Here is a 21,398-nt window from a genome sequence, read left to right on the forward strand (position 1 = left end):
TGTAGATTCTTAAAACGAGAGTATTTTTTATTATAGCCATCGCTCTGTATCTGAGGGGAATTGGTTCCAGCACCTCCTTGTATACAAAAATCCACACATACGCAAGTTCCTCATTCAGCCCTCTGGAACCTGTGGATACAAAAAGCCGGCCCTCCTTATATGCAGGTTTTGCGTCTCCTTAATACTGTGTTTGTGATCCATGCTTGGTTGTGGTTGCAGAACCTGCTGATAGGGAGGCCTGACTGGAAAAAATTCTCAGAAAAGTGGACCCATAAAGTTCAAACCTATGTTCAAGGGTCAAATGTATTTTGTAGAAGAGGAGATGAAACTGAGGAACTTGATCTAAACTTGATCTAAACCAAATTACTGGTCCAGTACTCATTCCACTGAGTCAGTCAAATGTAATTCATAGTGAATACTGTGAAATATTGGTGTCTTTAGTTCTCTTTGTGATTAGAATTTTTTTCTTTTATAAAGATTACCACCTTCAGTGACTTTCTATATCTTTGTGCAGATAAACCTTTTCAAATGCCAGTCTTTGCCTTGGCATGCCTTTTTCCCCTGTATTTTCTGCCTCTCATTTGATACCTTCTTAAGAAAAATTCTTCTAATTCCATAACTAAATAATTATTTTTTATTTTGAGCTCCTGTAACGCTTGTATATTCCTTTCTTTCAGTGTTTCTGCTCAGGTGGGGAAGGTAGCACTGACTTTGGACAGAGGTCAGTGGTGCTACACATCCTTTAACACTTAGAAGTCCAGGCCTGTGTAAGGAATTGTCCAGCTGCTCTTTCAGTTAGGTAAAAACTTAGGGAGCTATCTGAGGCCAAAGCCTAATTTGGCTTTACATTTAAAGACAAAGTTTTAGTTTATGGGTTTTGTTGTTGTTGAGACGGAGTGTCACTCTGTCGTCCAGGCTGGAGTGCAGTGGTTTGATCTCAGCTCACTTCGACCTCCTCCTGGGTTGAAGCAATTATCTTGCCTCAGCCTCCCGAGTAGCTGGGATTACAGGCATACACGACCATGCCCGGCTAGTTTTTAGTATTTTTAGTAGAGATGGGGTTTCACTATGCTAGCCAGGCTGCTTTCGAACTCCTGACTCTGAGTGATCCTCTTACCTCAGCCTCCCAAAGTGCTGGGATTATCAGGCCTGAGCCACCATGCCTGGCCTATTTTATGGTTTTAATAACATACAGAATTAACCAGGAATGCATGTACTGTGTAAAAATCAAGGGAAGCCAGGCATGGTGGCTCACGCCTGTAATCCCAGCCCTTTGGGAGACTGAGGTGGGAGGATCACCTGAGGTCAGGAATTCGAGACCAGCCTGGCCAACATGGAGAAACCCCGTCTCTACTAAAAAAAATTACAAAAATTAGCCAGGCGTGGTTGTGTATGCCTGTAATCCCAGCTACTCAGGAGGCTGAGGCTCAAGAATCACTTGAACCTGGGAGGTTGAGGTTGCAGTGAGCCGAGATTGTGTCACTGTACTCCAGCTTGGGCAACAGAGAGAGACTCCGGCTCAAAAAAAAAAAAAAAAAAAAAAATTGGAGAGAGAATTGTACTTTGTTTTGCTTGTAACTTGACTGGTCAGGCCATTCATGATATTTGAACAGATCGTAAGTCTGTATTTGAAGGTTGTTTATTGTTGTTGATTCTTAGAGGCAAATATCCAACTACATTGTGTTTGTACTTTAGGTATATAAATGTTTATTGAAAATACTGTTTTATTAAAAATTACTTTGTTCCTTATACCTCAGGAGATAAATGTACATTTTAAAAGTGTTCCTCAGTCAGATGAGGTGGCTCACGCCTGTAATTTCAGCACTTGGGGAGGCTGAAGCAGGAGGATCACTTGAAGCCAGAAGTTCAAGACCAGCCTAGGCAACATAGCAAGACCATGTCCCTACAAATATATATATGTATGTGTGTGTGTGTGTGTGTATATATGTTTTTTTAAATATATATATGTTTTTTAAAAACATATATATATCTTTTTTTAAGTGTGTGTATATATATATTTTTTAATTTTTTTAATTAATCAGGCATGGTGGTTCACACATGTAGTCCCAGCACTTTGGGAGGCTGAGGCAGGAGGACCACTTGAGCCCAGGAGTTACCAGCCTGGGCAAGATGATGAGACCCTGTCTCTCCAAAATTTAAAAACAATTAGCTGGGCACGGTAGCCCGTCCCTATAGTAGGGCTAAGGTGGGAGGATCCCTTAAGTCCAGGAGTTCAAGGATGCAGTAAGCTGTGATTACTGCACTGTACTCCATTCCTGGCTGGGCAAGACAGCTGGGTGTGGTGGGACTCACCTGTACTCCTAGCTACTCAGGAGTAGCTATTTAAAAAAAAAAAAAAGGCTGGGCGCGGTGGCTCATGCCTGTAATCCCAACACTCTGGGAGGCCGAGGCGGGCGGATCACAAGGTCAGGAGACGGAGACCATCATAGCTAATATGGTAAAATTCCGTCTCTACTAAAAAATACAAAAAATTAGCCGGGTGTGGTGGCAGGCGCCTGTAGTCCCAACTACTCAGGAGGCTGAGGCAGGAGAATGGCATGAACCCGGGAGGTGGAGCTTGCAGTGAGCTGAGATTGCACCACTGCACTCCAGCCTGGGTGACAGAGCGAGACTCCTTCTCAAAAAAAAAAAAAAGTGCATAGGCATATTATTACCTACTAATTTCATTTTAACCTAGTTAAGGAGGCATAAAATATTATAAAAGGACTTATTTTTATTTATTTATTTATTGAGACAGGGTCTTGCTCTGTCACCCAGGCTGGAGTGCAGTGGTGTGATCATAGGTCACTGCAGCCTTGAACATCTGGGTGCAAACAACCCACCTAAGTAGCTGGGACTTACAGGCGTGAGGCACTATGCCTGGCTAATTTTTAAATTTTTGTTAGAGACAAGATCATGCTTAGCTGCCCAAACTAATCTGGAATTCCCAGCCAAAAGTCATCCTCATTCCTTGGCCTCCTGAAGTGCCTTGATTTTAGGCATGAGCCACCACACCTGGCCAGGAGTTATTATATTAAAGGATAATTGAATAGAGGAGGAGGGACAGAATATTTTAAAAGTAAAAGCTCTAACGTATCATTACGAAAATTGCTTATTTTTTGGCATTAATGAGGTTAATACCGTGGTTCGTTGTCTGAATTAGTATCTGTTCATTTGATATATAGACAACTTTTTGTTTTTAATAATCTTAAGAACCGGTCAGGCGTGGTGGCTCATGCCTGTAATCCCAGCACTTTGGGAGGCCGAGGCAGGCAGATCACCTGAGGTCAGGAGTTCGAGACCACCCTGGCCAACACGGCAAAACCCCGTATACTAAAAATACAAAAAAAATTAGCCGAGCATGGTGGTGGGTACCTGTAATCTCAGCTACACAGGAGGCTGAGGCCGGAGAATCGCTTGAACCCGGGAGGCAGAGGTTGCAGTGAGCCGAGGTCGCACTACTGCACTCCAACCTGGGTGACAGAGCAAGACTTTGTCTCAAAAAAATAAAAAAAATCTGAAGAACTGCTCTTAGTCATGGATGGCATCACATGTGTGGTTCTCAGTGCGTGCCTGAGGAAGTTTTATTACCTTTTATGTGAACGTTAAATGGTACACCAGGATGATTCATTTTTTAACTTTTAAGTATTGAAGTAATAATTTTGAATTATATTTTTTTTGTGTGGTGGAGTTTCTAGGCTGCGCAAGACAGCTGGGTATGGTGACAGCTGGGTATTATAATTCAGACCGTGCCCAAATTATAATATTAAGTCTTATCTACAGGATGACCACACAATGTCTTCCAAAGTGGGATATTTCTAAGAATGAAAAGAAATAGCATTAATAATTGCAGATTTGGTTCTAGACCACCACAATAAAGTGAATTATCTCAATAAAGCAAGCCACACAAATTTTTGGTTCCCTAGAGTGTATAAAAGTCATGCTTATACTATACTGTAGTCTATTAAGTGCACAATAGCATTTTGTCTAAAAACCAGTGTACGTACCTTAAATAGAAAATAATTGCCAGGAAATCGATCGTCTAAGCTTTTGGAAGTTTTTATCTTTTTGCTGGTGGAGGGTCTTGCCTCCATGTTGACGGTTGCTGACTGGTCCTGGGAATGGCCATTGCAATTGCTTAAAACAAGGTAACAGTGAAGTTTGCTGCATTGATTGGTGCTTTCTTTCACAAAAGATTTTTTTCATTGTGTTTTTTTTGAGACAGAGTTTCACTTTTGTGGCCCAGGCTGGAAATGGCACGATCTTGGCTCACCACAACCCTCTGCCTCCTGGGCTCAAGCAGTTCTCCTTAGCCTCCCAAGTAGGTGGGATTACAGGCATGCACTGCCACGCCTGACTAATATGGTATTTTTAGTAGAGACGGGGTTTATCCATGTTGGTTAGGCTGGTCTCGAACTCCTGACCTCAGGTGATCCGCCCGCCTGGGCCTCTCAGAATGCTGGGATTATAGGCGTGAGCCACCATGCCCATCCCTCAAAAGATTTTTCTATATAGCATGTGATGCTGTTTGATGGCATCCCAGCTGGAATATAATTTCTTTCAAAATCAAAGGCAATCCTCTCAAACCCTGCCACTGCTTTATCAACTGAGTTTATGCAGTGTTTTAAGTCCTTTATTGTCATTTCAACAGTGTTATTGGCATCTTCACCAGAAGTAGATCTCAAGAAACCACTTTCTTTGCTCATCCATGAGAAGCAAGTTACCATCTGTTCAAGTTTTAACGTGTGTTTGCAGCAATTCAGTCACATCTTCAGTCTCCATTTCTAATTCTAGTATTTCTCTTGCTGTTTCCACCACATCTGCAGGTGGAAGATTTCCACTGAAATCTTAAAGTCCTCAAAGTCATTCATGAGAGTAGAAATCAACTTCTTCCAAACTCTTGTTAATGTTAGTATTTTGACTTCTTCCCATGAATCACAAATGTTCTTAATGGCATCTAGAATGGTGAGTCCTTTCTAGGTGGTCTTCAATTTATTTTGCCCAGATCCGTCAGAAGAATCACTGTCTATGACAGCTATGGCCTTATGAAATGTATTTCTTAAATAATTCCACTTGAAAGTTGAAATTACTCCTTGATTTATGGGCTGCAGAATGGATGTAGTTTTGTGTTAGCAGGCATGAAAACAGCATTAATCTTGTACATCACCCTCAGAGCTCTTTGGTAAACAGGGTCTACATTGTCAATGAGCAATTATAATTTGAAAGGAATCTTTTTTTTTCTGAGCAGTAGGTCTCAACAATGAACTTAAAATATTCAGTGAACCATCCTGTAAACAGGTGCTGTCATCCAGGCTTGGTTGGGTGTTCCATTTGTAGAGTGCAGGCAGAGTAGATTTAGCATAATTCTTAAGGATCCTAGGATTTTTGGAATGCTAAATGAGCATTGGCTTCATCTTGAAGTCACCAGCTGCACTGGCCCTGGAGAGTCAAGTCCTTGATGGCATCTTCTGGTATAAGGCTGTTTTTTCTCCATTGGAAATATGGTACTTTGTGTAGCTACCTTCATTCATCAGTGATATTAGCTAGATCTTCTGGATAACTTACTGCAGCTCTACATTAGCACTTGCACCTTTACCCTGTACTTTTATGTTCTGGAGGTGGTGGCTTCTTTTGGTCAACCTCATGAATCAACCTCTCCTAGCTTCAAATTTTTCTTACGCAGCTTCCTTACTTCTCTCAGCCTTCATCGAATTGAAGAGAATTAAGGCCTTGCTCTGGATTAGGCTTTGATTTAAAGGAATGTTGTGGCTGGCCTCAGCTTCTATCCAGACCACTTAAAGTTTTCTCCATATCATCAATAAGTCTATTTTGCTTTCTTACCATTTGTGTGTTCACTGTAGTAGTGTTCACTTTTAATTTCCTTCAAGAACTCTTTCTTTGCATTTACAACATCACTGTTTGGTACAAGAGGCCCAGCTTTAGCTTATCTTGGCTTTTGAAATGCCTTCCTCACTAAGTATAATTGTTTCTAGCTTTTGAAAGTAGGAGACATGTAACTCATCTTTTCACTTGAACGCTTAAAGGCCATTGTGGGGTTATTAATTGGTCTAATTTTAATATTTTTGTGTCTCGGGGAATAAGTAAGCCAGAGGAGATAGAAGAGATTGGGAGCACCCGATTGTTGGAGAAGTCAGAACAGACACAGCATATATCGATTGAGTTTACCATCTTATGTGGGCATGCATGTGGTACCCCAAAACAATTACAGTAGTAACATTAATGAGCACTGATCACAGATCGCCATAGTAGATATAATAATCATAAAAAGTTTGAAATATTGGGAGAATTACCAGGTTGTGCCACAGAGACATGAAGTGAGCACATGCTGGTGGAAATTGGCTCTGATAGACCTGCTTGATTCAGTGTCGCTACAAACCTTCAATTGGTTAAAACTACAAAAACACACCACAATATCTGCAAAAGACAATAAAATGAGATCTGTCTGCTGGGACGGACCAGTGGGCTTAAACTGAAATGGTCCTGGGCAGCCAGATCACATGGTTGCTTTACTCCTCCAGTATACTTCATTGTTAAAATGTGGTTGTAGAGGTTTGGAATTTGGTATAGAATTAAATGAAAAGTTTTAACCTTGGGGATGCAAGGATGTAAGGATCTGATTAGGCTTTGCAACTTAAGTTTGATGTCTGCTGTGTGGTGTCTGCTAAATCCCACAGAGTATAGGATCAGTCACATTGGTTATAAGGTTTGCTTCTGGCTGGGCGCAGTGGCTCATGCCTGTCATCCGAGCATTTTGGGAGGCCGAGGCAGGCAGACCACCTGAAGTCAGGAGTTTCAGACTAGCCTGACCAACATAGAGAAACCTCATCTCTATGAAAAAATAAATAAATAAATAAAGAGCGAAACTCCGTCTCAAAAATAAATAAATAAATGATTGCTTCTATCTCTCAAAATTTTTACTTCATTCTATACTTCGTTTTTTTGAAAATGAACTTAACATGGGCACCAGAATGGGGTTGATTCGTCATTCTTGGATTCTAAGTCTTAACAATTTTTTTTTTTTTTTTTAAAAGATGGAGTTTCGCTCTTTTGCCCAGGCTGGAGTGCAGTGGCACGATCTTGTCTCACTGCAACCTCTGCCTTCCGGTTTCAAGCGATTCTCCTGCCTCAGCCTCCTGAGAGGCTGGGATTACAGGTGCCTGCCACCATGCCTGGCTAATTTTTGTATTTTTAGTAGCGACAGGGTTTCACCGTGTTGGCCAGGCTGGTTTCGAACTCCTGACGTTGTGATCTGCCCTCCTCGGCCTCCCAAAGTGCTGGGATTACAAGTGTGAGCCACTGCACCTGGCCCAACAATTCTTAATTAGTAACATTTTAAAATGGACATTTTAAGGACATTTGACTGTTTAATGCATTCTTTTTTTAATGATTAAAAATATTTCCATAGATGAGTTGATGTTATATGATCAACTTGGATTAAGTCTTAGGTGATTCACTGCTTTCTTGGTTAAGGCAGCAAATCCTTTATGAGATTTAATTCTAGCAGGTATAGTCATAAAATGGTAGTTTCTGAGACCAGAGACCTTTAGATCATAATAGTCTCATTACATAATTACAGAGACAGACACTTGAGAAGGTGTGATTTCCTACAAGATTATAGAGCTAACGATAGTATAAAAGTTCCACAAATGATAATCTAATTTCTAAAACTCAATATTCTGATACATAACACAGAGTTACTCTGTCCCTTTTTTGTTTTACTGATTAAACCTCTAAACTGGGCGCTGTGGCTGAGGCCTGTAATCCTAGCACTTTGGGAGACTGAAGAGGGCGGATCCCTTGAGGTTAGGAGTTCGAGACCAGCCATGGTGAAACCCTGTCAATACTAAAAATGCAGAAATTAGCTGGGTGTGGTGGCAGGTGCCTGCAATCCCAGTTACTTGGGGAGGCGAAGGTTGCAGGTGAGCTGAGGTTGCGCCACTGCACTTCACCCTGGGTTGGCAGAGCGAGACTCCGTCTCAAGGGGGGAAAAATCTCTAGCTTAGATTTGGCCTTATCTTTATTAGAAACGCTCCATTTTAGGGTCTATTCATATCCTGACTAACTGATAATATAGAAATAATGACTGATACGTGTATCCTAAAGTTAGAGATTCAGCATGATAATAGTGTGTTTGCTAATCAACCTCAGTAAACTATTAGGAAATTGAAACTTCTTAGAACATTTTTTTTGCTTCCTGTTATTTTGCTTGTATTTTAAGGCTCTTCATAACAGTTATCTACTCTTTCTTAAATAAATCAATCCTATAAATAAGCATAATAAGCTTAATGAGAGACAAGAGTAGCTTAGTCTGTAAAATGGAAATAACTTATAAATGAATTTAGAATTAAAAGATTAAGTTGTTGAGTGTTACAGGATTTTACCGCTGAAACCAAATAAATTATTTTGAAAAAGCGGTTGAAGTGGCAAGTAGGATTGTTTTATACAGTAGTTAACTCTTAAAAATCGTATGGGGATTTTGTTTTTCTTCTGGAAGCCTTTTTTTCTAAGATATGGGGGTGGGAGAAAGGAGGAATAGTTACTGTTCTAAATTTGCATTAATGTTATTTCTTGACAGTTTCATTTCTTACCCTTTACGGCTTTTGTGTTATAGTCTATTATTGTTCCCATCCTGTTTTTCTAAGATTAAACTTATTCTGAGTTCCTTTAGCATTTCCTAAAGCAACCTCTTTAATAACTTACGTTCTTTCCTTTTACTTAACCTTGTTTCTTTGGTCTAGAGTGTTCTAAATTACTAGTTCATCTTGTTATTGTGGGTAGTACATTGACCTCTTAGTTTTCACATTCTCAAAAAGGAACACACTACCATCCACGTTTTACTCCTCAGTCAAGTAACACTGTCAGCACCAGAGGGACCTCCAGTATTAGCCCACCAAAACTCCCAAGATGATAAAATTTGCTGAAGAGTTTACAAGGGAGAGCGCCTGCTTAATTGATAAGAATAATGTACAGAAGAAATAGTGGGGGCACTTCTAACTATGCTCCCTCTTGGCGACTTTTTTTTTTCTTTTTTCTTTTTTTTGAGATGGAGTTTCGCTCTTGTTGCCCAGGCTGGAGTATAATATCTCAGCTCACTGGAACTTCTGCCTCCCGGGTTCACGCAATTCTCCTGCGTCAGCCTCCCAAATAGCTGGAATTACAGGCATGTATCACCACGCCCAGCTAATTTTGTATTTTTAGTAGAAATGGGGTTTCACCAAGTTGGTCAGGCTGGTCTCAAACTCCTGACCTCAAGTGATTCACCCGCCTCAGCCTCCCAAAGTGCTGGGATAACAGGCGTGAGCCATGGCACCTGGCCCTCCCTCCTGACCTCTTACCAGTACCCTTATTTGGGAAGACTTTCAGGGAGTTATGTGTCAGTTTGGGGTTTTTGGTCTCTGATCTGTATTTTTTACAATAATTTTAAAAGATTACACATTTGTAGCCTATATTCTATCTGGTATTAATAATATTTGTTTTTTTTTTTTTTTTTTTTTTTTTTTGAGACGGAGTCTTGCTCTGTCACCCAGGCTGGAGTGCAGTGGCCGGATCTCAGCTCACTGCAAGCTCCGCCTCCCGGGTTTACGCCATTCTCCTGCCTCAGCCTCCTGAGTAGCTGGGACTACAGGCGCCCGCCACCTCGCCCGGCTAGTTTTTTTGTATTTTTTAGTAGAGACGGGGTTTCACCGTGTTAGCCGGGATGGTCTCTTGATCTCCTGACCTCATGATCCGCCCGTCTCGGCCTCCCAAAGTGCTGGGATTACAGGCTTGAGCCACCGCGCCCGGCCATTTGGTATTGATAATACAGATACAGACTTGATTATTTGGGTAAGACATGAAGCAGAATCCATTATGTCTTTTAGTTGAGCTAAAGTATACATCTTTACTACTGATAGTATATGGAAAGACGGAATTATTCTGTACCTGTTGTTTCCTTCACAGAGAGCTAGTGGCATCTGACAAAGAACCATGATACCTGGCTGAACAACTCCAGGATGGAAGTAATGCCCAAGTCAGTTTATAAAAGCCCAACACTGTAAATCATACGTAATGGCTATATGCAAATTAGTAGTCAAAGTTAATAATTTTAGAAAGGAAAGGTTAGCTCATAAGTGGCTGTGTTGTAATGAATGCAGCAGCTGTTTGGCAACTTTCTGAATGCTTGGAAGTCCCTTTGTCCACAGTCCTTGTGAACACCCACACATCTAGCATGCGTGACTCAGGAGAGACTAGTGCTAGACTGGAAGTTTCTCTCTTTCCTACTCCTCACCCTAAACCCTTGTTCTGGTCAGACTTTTCTCAGCCCCTGCTCTTACACATCTACCACAGTTAACAGAGCACTAGGTCTTAAAGGTACTGAGTAGCTTTTTTTGTGACTATAAATAATATCTTCACCAGAGCTGGCACCTTTTTGGAGATCCTGTGGAATTTCATTGTAACTGACTGACTCACTTGGAGGAACAAGAAAAGTGAGAGGCATCTTACTTTGTATTAGGGTTCCTTGGTGTGGGTACAGGCAGAGGTGGTATTTCTCTTGGTATAAATACTATGTTTGCCTTCTTTGATATTACTTCTGAGAATCCACTCATTTAAAGATTCCAATGACTGAGTCAGTTTGAGATCTAGAACTTTTTTGTGACTATCTCACTATTGCTTCCTACCCCCCTCCTTCCGCCACAACCCTAAATTCAGTTCATAAAGATAGTTTTTAGTATGAAAGTCATCCATAATACATAAAAATGGTAATAGAGGAAAAAGTTAAAGTAATGTAATTTTTTAGGATTCAAGTGTCTCGGTTTATTACATAACTATTAAAATATATTGGTGATGTTGAGCACAATAAATTCTGAAAATCTGATTCGTCTGTTCTTTTTACAGTTAAGAGTGTAGTGATGCTGGAGCAGCACTTGTCACAGTTGCCTTTAGTTTGGGTGTGGCCCTAATGACCTCTGTTGCCACACTCCTGGCTCAGCAACTTTCCAACTTGAGCCACAATTTTGATACTCATCACTTTTATAATGTATAAACTTCTGGGACTTCGATACATAATTTTATACTAATTTTTTTTGTGCACGTGCACGCGTGTGTATGTGTGCGTGTTTTAACTTTCTCTGGCCTCAGGCCCTTAAAATATATATATATGTGTATATGTGTGTGTGTGTGTGTGTGTGTATATATTATCTAGATATTTAAAATCTTTTTTGAATTAAAGGATTTTAAATGTTTTTCTGTTTTTTTTTTTTTTTTTCTTTTAGAGACATGGTCTCTTTTGCTCTGTCTCCCAGGCTGGAATGCAGTGGCACAACCATGGCTTACTGAAACCTCCACCCCCAGGGTTTAAGCCTTTCTTCTGCCTCAGCCTTCCAAGTAGCTGGGACTACAGGTGTGTGCCACCACACCTAATTTTTAAAAAATTCTTTGGAGAGACAGGGTCCTATTATGTTGCCCAGGCTGATCTCAAACTCCTGGGATGATAGGCATGAGCTATTGCACATGGCCTCTGTTTATTTTCTCTAAAAATAACTTGCGGGCCAGGAGCATTTGCCCACGCCTATCATCCCAGCACTTTGGGAGGCCGAGGTGGTCAGATCACTTGAGGTCAGGAGTTTGAGACCAGCCTGGTCAACATGGTGAAACCCCGTTTCTACTAAAAATACAAAAATAAGCTGGGCGTGGTGTTGTGTGCCTGTAGTCCCAGCTGCTCAGGAGACTGAGGCAGGAGAATCGCTTGAGCCTGGGAGGTGGAGGTTGCAGTGAGCCAAGATCACACCACTGCACTCACACTGGGCAGTAGAGAGACTTTGTCTAAAAAAAACCATGGATGCAGTGATTGCGTTTTGTTAGACCACTTTTAGTCAGATAAAGAAGAAGAAAGTTCTTGGTTAGAATTGTATTTTCTAAACTTTTGTTATTTTAAATTTATAAACAGCTTTCCTTTTCTTTACCAATTATGTGAATTTGACTCAACCTTACTTGTTTATTCTCCAGACTTGCCAGTTTGGTATCACAGATAGTATTTTTTATGTAATATTAACTGATTGTATCTGTGGTTATTTTTCCAAAATGTAAAAAGGATCTTCTCTCTTCCCTGCTTTAAAACGTTCACTAGTTTCACTTTTCCTAGAGCAGTGCTTTTCAAACTCTCCCTGGGCAGGCAAACTGTGTACCTAGGCTGATACTAGCCAACATTTACTGAGTACTTAACATGTGACGCTATTCCAGGCTTTTGACATCTGTTATTGGTTTTATTCTCAAAACAAACCAATGAAGTAGGTATTAGTATCTTAACATTTTTTATGAGAATTTTGTTTTGCTTTGTAATATTTAATACAAAAAGACTTTTTTTGGTTTGTTTTTGTTTTTGTTTGTTTGAGACGGAGTCTCGCACCGTCGCCCAGGCTGCAGTGTAGTGGCGTCATCTCGGTTCACTGCAACCTCCACCTCCCAGGTTCAAGCGATTCTCCTGCCTCAGCCTCCTGAGTAGCTGGGATTACAGGTGCCCACCACCACGCCCGGCTAATTTTTTGTATTTTTAGTAGAGACCGCATTTCACTATGTTGACCAGGCTGGTCTCGAACTCCTGATTTTGTGATCTGCCCGCCTCGGCCTCCCAAAGTGCTGGGATTACAGGCATGAGCCACCGCACCCGTCCCTAAAAAGGTTTTTAAATGGATGACTAGCATCAAGAAAAATTGAATCTAAGAAGATTTCTATCATATTTGTCTTTTGTGACTTTTTATACTCCAAGGCATACCATATCCTGTACCTCTAGAAGTGAAAATTTCTTTGTATGAAATTAGGAACAAAAGACATACTCAAGAACTTTTTTAAAAAAATAGATTTTGTAGACCTAAAATTATTCTTTTAAATTGCTGTGCTAAGTTTCTAAACCTCTTACTCTCGATTCCTGTATTTACCTCATTTTAGATGCACACTTGACTGCAGAGGACACTGAGTAGCACTGTTCTCCCTCGTACTTGATGTTTTAAACATTTTGTTTCCCCTCCCTAAAATGAGTGCACCTCCCTGTTTTCTGCTTGGTGCATTCCTACTTTTCCTTCTTGACACCTCAAATACTCTTTCCCTGGGAATTCTGTCTTAACTGGAGGCCATCTCCAGCAGAGCCAGATGCTCTCTCTTTATGCTTTCTTAGCACCGTATCCACATCTTTCTTAATGCTTGGTGTGTAGTTGGTGTACTTACAGACTGTGAGCTTCTTGAGGGCAGGGGCCTGATTTTAAGTCTTCTCTATATCCATTATAGCACCTAGCAGGTATGAAAATGTTTGTTGAATGAATGGATGAGTGAACAGACAGGCTGTTTCAAATTACAATGTTTGGTGTAATCTAGAATCTAGCCTTACCATTAGAAACTATAGGCTACATCATTTAAAGCCTCCCAGGGCAACTAGTGGCAACAACCTAACCCCTGCTGTAAGAACATGTTTCAAGTCCAGGCTTGTATGGTATAGTATTACTGTAGTAGTTAATGATTGAAATGCCCACTAGGCAGAAGTTTTATCATTTAATGATAATGTGCAATAGGCAGAAGTTTAGTACCCAATGTTCTGTCTTATTTATTTCAGGAATTGTTGGATAAATATTTAATAGCCAATGCAACTAATCCAGAGAGTAAGGTCTTCTATCTGAAAATGAAGGGTGATTACTTCCGGTACCTTGCTGAAGTTGCATGTGGTGATGATCGAAAACGTAAGTATATTTGTTATATGGGCAAAAGTAGAATTAAAAAAAAGAAATGGGGATAAATGGGATACTATGACAGTATACGTAGTCTTAAGGCTCTTTGTGACTTAAAAACAATTCAATGTATATCAAGAAAATTAGTATTACCTTACGTTCTCAAAAATGAAAATTGGGTTATAAATTTACATCATATGCTGTTTAAAAAAAATTAAGCTCATCTATGAACTCTGTAATGTCGTATGGTATTATTTAGAATGGGCTTAATCTTTTATGCTTTTTAGAATTTTGGTTCACCATATTTTTAGTTCCAGAGTTTTTTGTGTAAACTTTATGAGTGATTCTGCATTTCACATGGCCTTTCTGTCATCATGCCTTAAAACTTCAGATGACTGGAAATTACATACAGAACATGGAAACAGGTTGTTGTGCTTTTTCTGTTTGTCATATTAATTCATTATCGTCTATTTTAAGGGGGTCATAACATTGACTGCTAATTACATATAATCAAATTTCTGAGGAGGAGAGGTGAAATGAGTGTGTTATTGCTGGTGTATAACTTGTTCCAACTTCACAGTAAGTTTGAATGAGCCATATGGTTAGGTTTTACTTGAGAAGGTTGAATACATAGGAATTGTTGATTAATCAAGTAGTGGTCATAAAAATAGATTTTAGTATTAAATACCTATATTTATTTATTTATTTACCTAGACTATCATAGAAAACATGGATATGGGAAAAAGTGACCAAATTGCCTAACTTGATAATAAAAAAGTGAATTTATTTGCAATGAGTGTCTCCTGGGATACTGGTAGCTGAGTGTAAGATAGAGCTCATTAAATTTAGTGTATGTGCTTGCTACCAGATTTATCAAGTTCTAGGTAATAGAAATATCAGTTCCTTATTTTTTCTAGTAAGTTTGTTATTTTGTTCTTAATTTTGCCCTGTCTACAAAGATATACCCCTACAAATAATTACTATGACCTGAAAATGAGAGTTTTGCCATCCTAAATATCAGTGTAACTGCATATATAAAGAGAACTTGTACTTGAGAAACTGTTGTACCTTGCTATAACAAAATCTGTATACTAAACTAACTTATTCTGTTACTGATGTGTAATTTCTGTTGCCATGAAGATAAGCAGAATTGGACATGATACTGGCACAGAACTGTACATTTAAGTATCAGAAAGCCAAAGAGAAGTATTTGGGAGATTGAGACATAGCTGTAGCTTTAACCTGATTTAACCCTTAGGATCTCATTGGCACTTTCCGGTCTCACACGTAGTCCCATTTACATTCTGATAGTCTGGGATTCGTAGATAGGCTGTCTTTATAACCTAATTGCTGAGACACTGGTGCTTCCTAATTTGTCAGGCTGGAAGAACTTCTTATTGCATGCGGGCTATACCAGTCAGGATTAGATCAATCAATGTGCCATTTCAGAGGAAGGAAGATGAACATGATTCATGTCATAAAGGGATAGCTTAATTCTCTTACATCAGTATCTCTAAAGCTGTAATAGGCCAGTGGCCTCATACAGAAAACTACCCTTTTCAAAACATGGGTATAATCAGATTAGTGTTGGTAATACTGAACATTTTGTGAAAGGAGAGTACCATTTTAATTAGGCCAGTAATCAAACTCAGGTCAGAGCAGATTTTGTCCTATATATTGAAACTTTTATATTGCCTTTCACATAGTATCTCTTGATACTAAGAATCAGTATTTCTCCAAATCAGAAAAATAGAGATTTTGGTGTTGATGATCTTTGTAAAGTTCACATTATTTCGGGAAAGGGTATTCCAGTCAAATTATTATTATTATTATTATTATCATCATCATCATCATCATTTTTGAGACGGAGTTTCGCTCTCGTTAACCAGGCTGAAGTGCAATGGTGTGATCTTGGCTCACCGCAAGCTCTGCCTCCTGAGTTCAAGTGAGGCTCATGCCTCAGCCTCCCAAGTAGCTGGGATTACAGGCATGCACCACCACTCCCAGCTAATTTTTGTGTTATTAGTATAGCTGGGGTTTCTCCATGTTGTCAGGCTGGTCTTGAACTCCCAACCTCAGGTGATCTGCCCGCCTCGGCCTTCCAAAGTGCTGGGATTACAGGTGTGAGCCACCGCACCCCATCCAAATTATTTTTCATTGCTGCATTTCCAAGTAATAGAGTTAAAAGACATAAAATAAGAAAATAGTTTTAGCCTAGGGATGGAAAAAAGTCTGGTTTACTATAATATCTCATGTTTTTTCCCATTAAGCTGTTTATATGTAAGCAACATTCTAAACTGGTTTTTTGTTTTGTTTGTTTGTTTGTGACAAACTCTGTCACGCACGTTCGGAGTGCAGCAGCATGATCTTGGCTCACTGCAGCTTCAACCTCCTGGGTTCAAGGGGTCCTTCCCACCTCAGCCTCCCAAGTAGCTAGAGCTATAGACATGCACCACCATGCCTAGCTATTTTTTTTTTTTTTTTTCGTAGAGACAGGGATAAGGTTTCCCTATGTTGCCCAGGCTGGTCTTGAACTCTCGGGTTCAAGTGATCCCCCTGCCTCACCCTCCCAAAGTGTTGGGATTACAGGTATGAGCCACTGCACCTGGCCATAAATAAGTTCTTAAATACCCAGTACACAATATTGTTTTTGTGTGTTTATTTGTTTGTTTTTGAGACAGAGTGTCATTCTGTCGCCCAAGCTGGAGTATAGTGGTGCGTTCTCAGCTCACTGCAACCTCTGCCTACCGGGTTCAGGCAATTCTCATGCCTCAGCCTCCTGAGTAGCTGGGATTACAGATCCCCGCCATGACGCCTGGCTAATGTTTGTATTTTTGGTAGAGACAGGGTTTCGTCATGTTGGCCAGGCTGGTCTTGAACTCCTGATCTCAAGTGATCCCTCCGCCTCGGCCTCCCAAAGTGCTGGGATTATAGGTGTGAGTCACCGCACCTGGCCATGATAATGGTTTTTGTTAGCTACCGTGATTTTAAAAGACCCATACAGAGAAAAATCTTGGTTCTACCAAGAGCTAGTAGCGAATGTTCAAGTTGTTAATGTACTATGCACTGGATTGTTATTTTTAATATTGCACTTATTTTTTTCTCTTCACAGAAACGATAGATAATTCCCAAGGAGCTTACCAAGAGGCATTTGATATAAGCAAGAAAGAGATGCAACCCACACACCCAATCCGCCTGGGGCTTGCTCTTAACTTTTCTGTATTTTACTATGAGATTCTTAATAACCCAGAGCTTGCCTGCACGCTGGCTAAAACGGTAAGATGTGTGTCCAGGAAATACCTACTTTAGCTACAGTTATTTGAGATACCAGGTATGTTAATTTATAGGTATTTTACTTGGTTGCCCAGGGATGATTTCTACTATATTTATTTTGAAATCTCCTCTTTTTCTTACCATCATGATTACGTTATTCCTGCCCCTGACACCTTAACTCTACCCTATGATTATAAGCAGTGATACATCTACAGAGCATACTGAGCAGAGTAATCAAAGAAGGATAAATGATATTAAGAAGGAAACATAAAAGATTGGAAAGTCATGCCTGCCAGGTTTGGTTACTAGAATAGCTGTGCATTAGCCACACTCCTCAAAGTGGCTCAAAACGAGAGAATAAAGAGGACACTGTACAGATAAATACTACTACTTATTGGAAAGAAGTATATTAAGCATTACTGCTGTTCTGTTTGTCCTGTGAAAGAACCAAGACATGCTTATTTACTTAAATGTATAGTTTTATAGAATTCCAGTTATAAGTTCTTAAACTGAGAGTGTGAGAGAATGGTTCTGTTGAGTTTGTTGATGGTGGAATATAAGGTGGGTGTTCATTTATTTTGTAAAATTGGTTTGTAATTGTAGAATAACCAGTTTTTGTCAATGCACATATTTTACCATGGATATTAATATTTATCAGGCTTTTGATGAGGCCATTGCTGAACTTGATACACTGAATGAAGACTCATACAAAGACAGCACCCTCATCATGCAGTTGCTTAGAGACAACCTAACAGTGAGTTGTTTACTCTTTAATTTTATTTCCTTTTCAGAAACAAAAACATATTTTATTTTGGACTTTGTGTCTTTTAGGGCAGATACGTATGAACTGAAAGTATGACATATGTGTTAGTATTTTATGGGATGAACATTATTTTGTAGGCAAGTTTTCAAGTTGAATAGGCATTTTATCAGACCTTCCTGAGAAGTAACATTATAGGAACTCAACTGTTTCATTGGGATGAAGATGTTGATAAATTATGTTAATAAAGAGAGCTTCTAAAGTTTCAATATTTTGGGGGCAAATCAGCTATAGCCAGTTAGGGACTATCTAGATATCTAGGCTTTCTTAAAATCACATGAAGTACCTCGTTCTAATAAAAGTTTACTTTGTGAATTTTTAGGGAGTAAACCTGTACCTAAATTTACTCCTTCTCTGCTTCTAGGCCAAAGTCTCTGTTTTGTTTGTCTTTTTCTCCCTGCTTCTTAGATAGGCAATTGATAAAGGAAGTAATCAAGAAAAAGTACAGCTTAAGCTTTACTTTAACATTCTTTTGTAGGTTCAAGTAAATTTGATAGGTAAAATCTTAGACTTCACAGAATGAAAAAGAAGGGAACAAATCTTTTAATATAAATCTCGTCCTCTCAGCCCCCTTGTTTAGTGCTTTATCATTTACTAGATAGTATTTTTAAAATTAGCACCATGTCTGTTCAATTTTGCTGAATAGGGTGTTTATGCATCCACTGAAAGGGGAATAAAGTCCCTGCATTTCTAGCCATAAGAAGTCCCTGTGGTTGTGAGGGGACAATGGAAGATGATCAGCAAATAGTTCTGCAGAGGAAGAGCAAATTAGGCAGTTATACCTCTTCCCAGATGTATACCTTGGAGCTAACTATCTTTTAATCAGTTTTGTTTCCTCTATTATGGAGACAGGTCTTTGGGGGATTTTGTTTTGTTTATTTTTATTTATTTTGGTATCTTCATAATAACCTAAGGATTATGTAAGATTCTAGCTTTTCTGAAATTAACACTAATGTCTTGGTGTTGGTCTAATAAAGTACAATTATAGTCAATAAATACTTCTCTTCTTCACTTCATCTTTCTATCCTAAAAATAGAGAGATCATGGAAGATCCACTTAGTTTTAACATTCTGTCTAATTCAAGAACCCTGTCTATACATGCACATATTGCTTCTCTGTAGCTTCCATCACCCACTTCTGTTTAATTCTTGGAGAAACACAAAGTAAGTCTGCTTTTGCTATAGTTTAGCTCTTCACACACTTTAAAATTGTTAACCATGATTGTGGCTTTTTCCTCCCTGTGAAAATTTTTTGCTTTATTAGTCTGTAATAATACTGCAGTAGTGCTTTCAAGAAGAGCATTGGGCTGCTGGGAATAGAGACAGCATTAAATTCTAAGACTGTCACTTTGCTTATTATGAAAGTAGAGTGCCTTTTTTAAAAAGTTACTTTTTTTTTTTGAGACAGGATCTCGCCCTGTCACCTAGGCTGGAGTGCAGTCTCGTAATCATGGCTCACTGCAGCCTCAACCTCCTGGATTCAAGCAGTCCTCCTGCCTCAGCCTCCTGAGTAGTTAGGACTATAGGCACATACCACCCCGTACCTGGCCAATTTTGTTTTTCAAATTTTTTGTAGACATGGGATCTTGCTATGTTGTCCAGGCTGGTGTTGAACTGGCCTCATGCGATCTTCTCATCTTGGCCTCCCTACGTGCTGGGATTACAGGCGTTAGCCACTGTGCCTGGCCAAGTGCTTTTTAAATAAAAAGGAAGCTATAAAACCATATATCCAATGACATGTGTGTATGCCATTTTGTAAATGCATAGTGAAAGGTCTGCAAGGATGTGATGGTCTTTGGGGTTTTGAGAGAGAACTTCAGTCTTAGTCAAGATCTCCATTGTTTGAGGAATTTATTACTCTTGTAGTTATTTTTGATATGACAGTAGTACTTAGTGTAATGGCCTAATCTAGAAATAATGACTTAATATGATTCTTCTTTTTCTAGCTTTGGACATCAGACAGTGCAGGAGAAGAATGTGATGCGGCAGAAGGGGCTGAAAACTAAATCCATACAGGGTGTCATCCTTCTTTCCTTCAAGAAACCTTTTTACACATCTCCATTCCTTATTCCACTTGGATTTCCTATAGCAAAGAAACCCATTCATGTGTATGGAATCAACTGTTTATAGTCTTTTCACACTGCAGCTTTGGGAAAACTTCATTCCTTGATTTGTGTTTGTCTTGGCCTTCCTGGTGTGCAGTACTGCTGTAGAAAAGTATTAATAGCTTCATTTCATATAAACATAAGTAACTCCCAAACACTTATGTAGAGGACTAAAAATGTATCTGGTATTTAAGTAATCTGAACCAGTTCTGCAAGTGACTGTGTTTTGTATTACTGTGAAGATAAGAAAATGTAGTTAATTACAATTTAAACAGTGTTCCACATAACTTCTTAATTTCTACATTCCCTCCCTTACTCTTCAGGGGTTTCCTTTCAGTAAGCAACTTTTCCATGCTCTTAATGTATTCCTTTTTAGTAGGAATCCGGAAGTATTAGATTGAATGGAAAAGCACTTGCCATCTCTGGCTGGGGTCACAAATTGAAATGGCTCCTATATCACATAAGGAGGTCTTGTATATCTGTGGCAACAGGGAGTTTCCTTATTCACTCTTTATTTGCTGCTGTTTAAGTTGCCAACCTCCCTTCCCAATAAAAATTCACTTACACCTCCTGCCTTTGTAGTTCTGGTATTCACTTTACTATGTGATAGAAGTAGCATGTTGCTGCCAGAATACAAGCATTGCTTTTGGCAAATTAAAGCGCATGTCATTTCTTAATACACTAGAAAGGGGAAATAAAGTACACAAGTCCAAGTCTAAACCTTTAGTACTTTTCCATGCAGATTTGTGCACATGTGAGAGGGTGTCCAGTTTGTCTAGTGATTGTTATTTAGAGAGTTGGACCACTATTGTGTGTTGCTAATCATTGACTGTAGTCCCAAAAAAGCCTTGTGAAAATGTTATGCCCTATGTAACAGCAGAGTAACAGAAAATAAAATTACATTTTATAAACCATTTACTATGGCTTTGTAACAATTGCATACCCATATTTTAAGGGACAGGTGAATTTACTACTTTCTAAAGTTTATTGATACTTCCCTTTTATGTAAAATGTAGTAGTGATACCTATATTTCTGCATTGTGCATTGTGACACACTTGTCTAGGGATGCCTGGAAATGTATAAAATTGGACTGCATTTCTTAGAGTGTTTTACTATAGATCAGTCTCATGGGCCATCTCTTCCTCAGATGTAAATGATATCTGGTTAAGTGTTATATGGAATAAAGTGGACATTTTAAAACTAGCAGAGTTAATTATGTGATTGTGAGTGCCTTGGCTGTTATTAGAATTGTGCTTCAGTGGATATTCAAAAGGAATGTAAGAGTTCAGATACAGATACTCCTCAACTCAAAATGGGGCTATACCCTGATAAATCCATTGTAAGATGAAAATACTAAGTCAGAAATGCATTGAATACACCTAACCTAATGAACATTATACCTTAGCCTATCCAACATTAAATGTGCCCAGAACACTTAGCCCTACAGTTGGGCAAGATCAAAGAGCATGAAGCTTATTTTATACT

General features: G+C 39.3%; 1 protein-coding gene across 1 annotated transcript in view; it reads left to right on the top strand.

The window, feature by feature from the left end:
• YWHAQ (tyrosine 3-monooxygenase/tryptophan 5-monooxygenase activation protein theta) overlaps positions 1–21,116 on the top strand; it is a 49,511-nt gene extending 28,395 nt beyond the window's left edge. Inside the window, exons 3-6 of the mRNA XM_005576585.4 lie at positions 13,604–13,727; positions 16,828–16,991; positions 17,647–17,742; positions 19,754–21,116. Of these exons, the coding sequence (XP_005576642.1) occupies positions 13,604–13,727; positions 16,828–16,991; positions 17,647–17,742; positions 19,754–19,813 (444 nt within the window). The 3' untranslated portion in view covers positions 19,814–21,116. The remainder of the gene's footprint in view (positions 1–13,603; positions 13,728–16,827; positions 16,992–17,646; positions 17,743–19,753) is intronic.
• The last annotated feature ends 282 nt before the right edge of the window (positions 21,117–21,398 follow it).

This window comes from Macaca fascicularis, chromosome 13 (genome assembly GCF_037993035.2).
Source record: "Macaca fascicularis isolate 582-1 chromosome 13, T2T-MFA8v1.1".
Taxonomy (NCBI): domain Eukaryota; kingdom Metazoa; phylum Chordata; class Mammalia; order Primates; family Cercopithecidae; genus Macaca; species Macaca fascicularis.